The 9,482-nt window shown below is 34.8% G+C and overlaps 1 protein-coding gene across 1 annotated transcript; it reads right to left on the bottom strand.

Annotated features, from left to right (window-relative positions):
• Positions 1-5,533: 5,533 nt before the first annotated feature.
• Positions 5,534-7,902, bottom strand: LOC110881686 (ATP synthase subunit b-like). The gene is made up of 2 exons (XM_022129874.1): positions 7,582-7,902; positions 5,534-5,623 (listed from the first exon to the last, which is right to left on the bottom strand). Exons 1-2 carry the CDS (start codon positions 7,900-7,902, stop codon positions 5,534-5,536), a joined length of 411 nt encoding a protein of 136 aa, XP_021985566.1.
• Between the last annotated feature and the right edge of the window lie 1,580 nt (positions 7,903-9,482).

Below are 9,482 nucleotides of genomic sequence, written 5' to 3'. Positions count from 1 at the left end.
TTTGCATTGATCAAGAACTCATTTCTCTCAAGAGCTCTCAAGAACTTTCAAGGCAGGCTTTCTGGAGTTAATCTGATCATCAAGGTCGAATCCTAGTGTTCACTAAACACCTATAGGACCTTTGTAAGCTTTCAATTCAATCTTTAATCTGTTCTTGTTGTGATTATTGCTAAAAGTCAAACTATTTGTTCATAAGCTTTGACTTTCTGATTAAACGGATTTCTTTCAGTCATTTCTCGAATTGAAACCTGTTATATGTTGGTATTTAAGTGGGAAATAAACCCTCAAAAGGGTACTCTCTGATTCCCACTACATGCATGCTAAATGTCGAGTCAAACCTATTTCTAAAAAGTCAACAGAAACGATTTTTGTGAAAAATGACATGAATAATGATATAGATGACATGCAATCTGTTTGATCTTCATAGAAAGCTTTATTATGAATATAAGAATGTATTTTACCACGATCAACTCGACGATCTTTAGTGTAAACCCGGATTGGAACCGAAAGTCTTGTAAAACGATTATTTCGTAGACTATCGATTCGGATTCGTACATGCATGTGCGAGATCTGTATTGGAAAGTATTTTTGACTATTTTTATTTTAGTTAAACTTTCTGGAATTTTCTTTGATTAAGTCTATGCTTAGCCTATTCGAATGCATGTTTCCGATTTATGCATAAAGTTGACTATCTTGCCCTTTTTGATATAAAACGTGATTTTTGGAAAAGTGAAAGAGTAGAAATCTTTATTTTTAATATATAAACTTGCACCGAAAATTTCGGATCAGTTGGTGGTCCAGATTGTGAGTTATGGCCATTAGCGTAAAACTATATTATAAATTTACATAAACGGCCCTTTTCGCATATGACCTATTTCTGGCCACGTTTTGGTATAAAACTTTTTACCAACTGATGTATTATAATATTCTGGGAATTTTGATGATTTTTAATTAATTTTTGGCTGAACGGATCCTAGATCGTCTAGTCATTTCGGCTTATGTCGGTTTTGACCGTTTTAGCCATAAAATGAGTTTTACACATCCTTTTGACCCGAAACCTTTTTCTACTGATTTTATATGATGAATAAATTATTTTAAGTATTCTGGAAATATAAAAATCTCAGATTTGATTTGAAAACCCGAAAACGCCCTTAAATCGCATATTTAGCATTTTAAGCGCATAGTAAGCGTTATACTTGTTTTAAACATATAAGACCTATACCTACTGATGTGTTTAGCATATTTTCATATAATAACAGTAAGTATAAGTATATAATCTCAGATTTCCAGTTTTGGCACGTTTAGCCCTTGTGAAATTACTAAAATACCCGTACGGTGCATAGTTTGGTTTTAAATGATAAATTTGGTATATGGGTCATACCCTACTGATATAATATGTTATATTAAGTATATTTACTGTATGAACCAGACCCGAAACTCAGATTTCTAATTTTACCCTTTTATTATCTTTTAAATAACCAAAATGCCCTTCTAAGGCATAAATTGGGTTTAAAATTATTCCGGGCAATATAGAACATAACTTACTGATATAATATCATATTTTAAGCATATTATCTCAGGGAACTTGCATTTGAATCATTGGTCTACCCGTATCGCCCTTTTCGCGTTCGATTCGGTTTACGTAACTAGTTTGCGTAAATTGACCGAAACGGGTCAAACGATATCATTTTTATTTCAAAATCCAGAATGTATTTAGTATACCCATATTATACAAGTATTCAAACTTGTCGGGTCTAAATCACATTCTATCCGGTCTTTCGCTTAATCGTGCGTAAACCGTATCATCCTTAAACTAACCGGTCAAAGCTTAAGCTTAAATAAAAGGCCGTTAGGAATCTAATAGGTTAATTATAAACCTTTGTTCCAGATTAGGAGGCCCGGTAAAAGCTACCAACACTTATCATTTGTGACTTATACTTGCTCAGGTAAATACATTTTGACTTATTTTCCCTATACGGGCTTGGGGTACGGTATTTAAAATACCGCTTGATCGGGCGCACAAGTCCTGCGCCTTATGGGTGTACAGTCTTGAATAGCTTGTGCGACTTCGTTTAAACAGTCTTGTCTTACTTAAAGGCTTTGGGGGGTTATTGACCGTGTCCCGGATATCCTTGGCATTATCTTACGAGATGGCCACGACCAGAGCACGGGGTGTAGGCGTACACTCGTCGTGTATAACTCTTTAATGTGGTGTGTCATTTAATTCTTAGCCCGGACAGCAGATCCCGGGCCACCAAAGATACGAGTGCATGTAAATCGTTCACAAGTTTATATTATATAATTATCCCAAGTTAATAAAAATATTTATGCCTCGTGCATTTAAATCAATTTTCAATCATTTTCAAAATGAGTCAGTCGATTTGTATTTACCAGTGTAAACTGACGTATTTTTCCCAAAAGGTTAAGTGCAGGTACTATACGAAAATAGGCTGGCTGTTTCCTAAGAGCGTCCACTATAGTCTCGCAAGCTCGGACGACAAATATCTGTTGAACTACTTTTATCTTATTTTATTTGATCCGCCTGTGGATCCGTTTCAACTACTGTGATATTTATTATTGCAATTTATTTAAAAGTTGAAATGTATCTATTCTGCTTCCGCTGTGCATTATTATATTGTGTTGATTGTCTATGACGATGCCAACTACGTCACTGTACCCCACACCGGGCCCACCGGTGACACGTGGAAATCGGGGTGTGACAACTTCGGTACCGGAATCAGGAACGTTACAAATGACTTGGAGCTCATGGTATTTATAGAAGAACCATTTCGTACGAAATGGTTAGTGTTCATTTCGTGTGAAATGGAAAAAGTCCATTTCGTACGAAATGCTCTTTTCCATTTCGTGCGAAATGCACATCCAACATATAAAACCTATTTTCTCATAAACCGAGCTCCATTCAATCCTATCTAGACACAAGACTCGATACAAGACAAAGTCGACAGACATATGCACCAACAACAAGGATCAGCCACAAGATTTTCTACCCTTTTCTTGTACATTATTTCATAATCATACGCCAAAAGCTTGGAAAGCCAGGCATGCTGTAGAGGAGTATGTAGGATCGTTGTATGACCCGATTGAGTCGTTCAGAAGAATTTTGGATCCGAATCAAAGGCGGAATCAATGAAACGGACGTGGAAACAGCTTGATTCACTTTAATATGTGTCTATTAATGATATAATAGTCTTACAGCACCTCAAGACAATTTGGCAGCACTTCGGTACCAAATCAGACCAACGTTACAAATGAAACGGGATTACAGGGTATATATAGGCGTTTAATTCCGTGTGGAATTAACAGGTTTAGTTCAAGCGGAATTAGCTAAAGCTAATTCCGTGCGGAATTAACCTGTTAACTCTTCATGCGGAATTAACCTCCAAGTGGAATTACCAATATGGTAATTTCGAGCAGAGTTACCCTTAAACACATAAATCCTGTTTTCTTGAACTACGAGCCCTGATCTATCAATCCTATTACATGACATGATCCAAGACGAAGTCAACAGACATAGTGCACTAACAGACTCCCCCTTAGATGTTGACGAAGTCTTCAGTGTCTACTCTTTTGCATGCCACATCTTCAGTCTTGATCAGTCTTTTTGCTCTTTCCAAATTGTCTAACATTGTAAGCATCCATCAATCTTTATCTTCTTCCATTTTGAATGTTATACCAGGATCTGATTCTGGCTCTTTCATTAACAGCTTCTTCAGGCTCCCCCTTTCATCAAGCTTCCGTGCTTTAGGGATCGTCACCTTGCTTTCCGGTTACAAGCTCCCCTTGCTTCAAGCTTATGTTCAGACTCCCCCTTAGACTCAGCTATCGGGATCGTAATCTAGCATCTGCAATTTCTCAAACATTTATAAGTAACAATCTTTTGAAATTGTCCAAAAATCGTAATCTGGCTTTTTTAAACTCTATTAACCACTTCCCCTGTCAACAAACTACATTGATTTGGCAATGTTAGTATCCAAAATCAAAAACTGACTATTTTACAGATTTTAACAATATGAGCATCCAAATCCCTCACAGTTAATCATCCAAGTCCAATTTAATGACCTTGGAGATATCACAAACTGTTTTTGATTTTTGATTTTAAATTCAAGTTTCAAATTAATGAACTTATTTTCTTTTCAGAAACACAATCGGCATACTTAGATTTTGAAACTCAGCATTCAGACATCGGTTGTCGAAACTAAAATGAAATCAAAATCTTTTTCTGAAATATAAAACAGTAAAGAAATATTTACAAACATATTCACAAACAATATTTTTGTTTGAGTTCGTGTCAGAGGATCATATCAGTTTTTAACAAATCACTAGTACCGTTGAGCTTTAAACACTTTCAGTTCACTTAGATTGTCAGTATACTGATCCACTTAAATTTTCACACAAAGTTCAACTGTTTTGAGATACGGATTTAGTGTTTTAAAGACTTAACTTATTCGCGTGTCCCACCTCAGAATATACTCCCGTATCCAGACTCCTATATTCAGTCTTACAGGTGAATGTACACTAATGATATATGTAAACGGGTTAATGCGATACCGTGAGAGCTCAGGTCAGAACTTCCGTTCAGCAAAGAGATGACGACTCGACTTTAGGTGTGTCCCGTTTGGGGATCTTTTCTTCAAAAGCATATGATTAGCATTTTTCAATGTTTCATCATTTTTTATGCTGAGGGTAGGCTTTATGATTAAAGCAATGTAAAGCATTATACGAGGACTAGGCTATTGCTCCCGCAAAATCAGAAGTCCTAGTATAATACCCCAGATATCACCACGCACAAAGACCTAGTATGTCAGAAATAGAAAGCCCTTCAAACAAGATTTCAGGGGTTACCTATATATCCGAGGGATGTTCCCCACGAAATAAGTAAATCTTGAAATTTAGGTTTATATCTCGAACACAATCTACGAAGCGTGTAAAAATCTACTGGCACATCATCAGTGAGACCGTTTATCACATTAAAACATTCCATTTCTTTAGCGTACTGTGATTGTCTACTGATGTACTATCATTTCCTCTTTTTACACAAAAACTCTTTTTTGAATTTTATCATGTTTTTGGCTTTTTCAAATTTTCAAATGTTTTTGGATTTTCTGACAATATTACTCCCCCTTAAAATGCAAAACCATTTAAAGAAAAATTGATAACCGATGTAGATAGCTTTGTCTCGCCATCCATTTTCTGCATCTCATGCTCTGTTTTGCAGAAATTATAACGTACCCCCATGATTTACAACACATTGATCTTTTATAGTTTGAAAACCGTTTTTCAATCTTGTGAAATTAATCATGTTTGTTCTGCCGTAAGGGTTTCGGCATATTCAAGTAACATATTTTTGTATATTTGAATATTTGACAAAAATTAAAAACAAATATATTTTTGATTTTTCAAATTTTTGACAAAATGAAAACATATTTTTGGTTTTTAATTTTTTTTCAATTTTTAGGGTTTTTGAAATAGGGTTTATTTATATACAAAAATCAAACAAACTAAACTCCTTGTTTCACCCAACACATGGTTCAACAGCCTCCTCTCCACGTTGTGCCAGGCTGCTCCAACTTCCATTCTCACAATATTTGGTTTTGTTGAGCACCTGCACATTCAAAGTATTCAATTACTTGAACAATTTAGCCTAGGTCTATTTGACCTTAGGCATTTCAACACAATAAACTTCATTCAATGTCAGAAAATCTTTGTCATTCTGAACAAAGGCTTTTTCAATTTTAAATTCAACTTCTTCATCAACTTTTGAAATCATTGGTTTCTTAACTAACCAAGTTTGACCTTTTGTAGCACCTCTTTTGTAAAAATGTGAGTCGTTTTTAACATTTTGATTTTGAACAACAACGTTTGATTTCCAAAACTGTTGGGGTTTTGTCATATCAACTTATGTTTTCCAACTTTGTGTTGTTCTAAATCTGGGTGTGTGAGAATTCCAGGTCTGTCTTAAATCAAACCTTTTCGGGTTTGATTTCCAATTTTGATTTGAAGCAAACTTGTTTGTATTGTACCTCCAAGTTTGTTTCGAATCAAATCTGGTTGACCTTTGTTTCACACTCTCAGATTTTTGTTTCTCAACATTTTCAAGCTTCTTTTTCGACTCAACATCAACATGTTTCAGATTTGTACACTTGCGTGCAAGATGTCCAATTTGATCACATTTGAAACATGTTCTCTTGGACACATCTTTGACCTGTGGTTGTTGCTTTTTCTTTTGAGCTAAGAACTCGTCATTAGACTGTCGTCTAAATTTTAGTTCTTTCTCTTCTTCTGAAGTTGTTCCATGAACAAAATTCATCTTTGCTTGAAAATTTGGTGTTTCATTTTTATTCCAATGTTGTTTCTTCTTATAACCCAACCCAGCCTTCATGTTTTTCTTCTTAAAACCGGATTTATTATAAGACTTTTTGTGACCTTTACCGGTAAACTTTGAAATTTCAGACTTTTCAATTTCAACTATCTTGAAAACTTTATCAATCTTTTCTGAAATCGCATTCTAAATCGGGAATACAACATCTAAGAATAATTTGTCCGATCCAATCATGGTATAAACCAATCCTTTTGAATCATCATTCAAATTTTTCTTGGATTTTGTGTTTTTCAGATATCCATCATGAAAATTACCTTCATTTTCATCCTGTGATTCAGAATTACCTGTATCAACCGACTCTTCTTTCAACACACTTTCAACGACCTTACCTACCACCTCTGAATCACTAGAATCATCAGATTTGGAATAGGTTACGTCAATGTTGTCTGGCAATTGATCTACCAAGTTGAAAGCTTTTTCGACCTTTTCATCATCATAAAATACAAACTTTTCCGGTGGTGGAACTTGATGAAACTCTGAGCCAATACCTTTCTTGTTTTGCTCAGAATCTTTCCCATCCGGTTTTATGTTGAAAATTCTTTCAAGCACATATGAAGACGCATGGTAACTTTTTAATTTGTTGTTATCCTGTTCTAAATCAGCAATCTGACGTTTTAGCAGAGCAACATCTTCAATATATGAATTTACAAAATCTTGTTTAATTTCATACATTCGTTTTAGTTCCTTTGATGTTTCAAAACAGTAATTCAATCTTGATTGAAAAAATTTCATTTCACCCTTCACCTTTTCATATGACTCTTTTGTAATATGATATGCCAATTTTATTGAATCATATTCTTTCTTCATTTCTTGACAAACATTTTCTTTTTGATCACATTCTTCTGTCTTTTTCAAAACATTTTCTTTCAAAACTTCTTTTCTTTTTCTAATTTTTTATATTTTTCTAAAAGTGTTTCATTATTTTCTTTTAAAACTTTTTCGTTTTCTAACATTTCTTTGCATTTATTTTTGAAAACTTCTTCAACTTTTGTGAATTCGAAATTTCTTGTTCTGAATTTCTCATCTTTTTCAGTATAAGCATTACATGGTTCCATGCATTTCTTGCACTCTTCAACAGTTTTTAAGATTTCAGAATTAGAAATTACCTCAGTGATTGGCACTTCAGTGTTTTCTTCTGCTCTTGTCTGATCATCATCTTTCTGCTTTCCCTAAACACCAACCTTATCACCAGCATCACTAGCAATCTCCAAAATCTCATTCTTCTCTTCAGCCAAACTTTCAATTTTCTTCTCATCTTCTATAACTTGCTGTTCTTCAGTAAAAGCTTTCTCAACTTCTACATTCACCTGAATTTTTTCTTCAATCTTTTCTTTCTCAGCGATCTTCAAATCTTCCTCTTTAACAACTTCGACTTTCTTTACAACCTCAACTTCCACAACTTCATCTTTAACCTCTTCAGCAGCTTTCTTCAGATTGTTTACCATTTCTTCAACATTCTTCGTCATTCTTTCTTCATTCCTCTTCCTCAAACACGATGTCATGGCATATCTTATTTCCTTTTCATGCCTTTTTGCATATGTGTCATCTTTTAATACATTTCTATAGTATTCGGCAGATCGAGGAATTATGAGAAGAACATCTTAAAAAATTATGTCTTTCTTCAGAACAACAGGTTCACCTTCTCTGTTGAAATAACATTCTTTTTTCTTATCCCATCTCTTATTGATGACAACACTCTCAAACTCTTCTTGCATTTCATCCATTCTGTTCAAAGCAATGTTTCTTTCTCGATAAGTTTTCTCACTCAGAATCTCTTCTCTGGTTTTCTCATTGACTTCAGCTATAACATTTTCTTTTTTGTTTTCCTCTTTAATTTCAGCAACGAAAACATAATGTTGACATTTTGATGTTTTTCTGCCATGAGTTGTAACTATATTTTCCAAACGATCTTCTTCTGGAAGAACCTGACTCCAATCATATCCTTCATCATCATGGAATACAGCAAGTGCTCTTGATTTTTCTCTGGGTTTATCTTCAATCATTTTCGGCTCTTCTTTGCTTCGGTGGTAGATTGCCTTTCGGTAGTAATCATCATTGAATGGATGTTCATTTCCACCAACAGCAGCAGAATTATTGCATTCTCTCTTGAAATTACCTTTTTGCTTACATTTGAAGCAGGTCACTTTGGATTTGTCGAATCCAAGCTTTGTTGACGGACCGCCTAATGATTGTTTACCAGTAATCTCCATGTATCTCTGAGCTCTTCTGATGCAACTCACTAAACACCAGCGGATATCAATGAGTTCCATTTCTTCTGGATCAATCTGGTCGTAGTCTTCTTTGGTCAATTCGGAATTTCCAATTTTGCCTGCAACTAGACCTTCATACAATTCCAGAACTGGTGCAAGAAAGCTCATTTGTTGTTTAGCTGCATTGATGCTCATTGCAGGAGAATTTTTCAACTTGAGAGCGATGTTGCACGGTATCTCCTCTGCTTCTTCAGAACTAGCTTTTGAAGCAGATGAATGATAACCTGGATTGTAGCTTGATGAGCTTGTCTGGGGTTCTTTTGTTCTCTCACCACTGAATGCTGTCTTTGGTGATTCACCAGCTTTCACCGAAGGTAAATTACCTTTGTAATACAAACCAACATTTTGTTGATGTGAAGAACTGTTCATCTTGCTTTGTTTCTGCAATTCAAGCTCATGAGTTTCAATCTTTTCAATTAACGCATCAAGAGAAATTGTTTCATAAAAACATCATTTTTCAATATAAACACAAACGTTTGCCACTGATCAGCTCGTGGTAACGCTTCTATGATTTTGTCTATATCTCTTCTCTTATTTTTTCAATCTTAAATCTTTCCAGTTTGATTTTTAGATGACAAAAACGTTCAATCATTTGTCGAACTGATTCACCGTTAAGACTATCAAACAAATCAAATTCTTTCTTTAATAAAGCAATTTTGTTTTTCCTGATTTGTTTACCCACCCTCTGCGTTAACCCGCAAAGCTTCCCAAATGGATTTTGAAGATCTATCATGTTGTAACAAAGTAAACATATCATTTCTAATGGATGATTGAATTAAGGCAATCATTCTTTGTTCAGCTGCAAATTCAGA

This window comes from Helianthus annuus, chromosome 10, assembly GCF_002127325.2.
Source record: "Helianthus annuus cultivar XRQ/B chromosome 10, HanXRQr2.0-SUNRISE, whole genome shotgun sequence".
Taxonomy (NCBI): Eukaryota; Viridiplantae; Streptophyta; class Magnoliopsida; order Asterales; family Asteraceae; genus Helianthus; species Helianthus annuus.
This window is presented reverse-complemented; position numbering and strand designations above follow the sequence as displayed.

Excerpts from the sequence above, each read along its gene's own strand:
- LOC110881686 (XM_022129874.1), bottom strand. The coding sequence starts at position 7,902 with ATGACATCGTGTTTGAGGAAGAGGAATGAAGAAAGAATGACGAAGAAT. Across the intron at positions 5,624-7,581 it reads CTAGTGATGCTGGTGATAAG|GTGCTCAACAAAACCAAATA; the intron begins GTTGGTGTTTAG and ends TTGAATGTGCAG.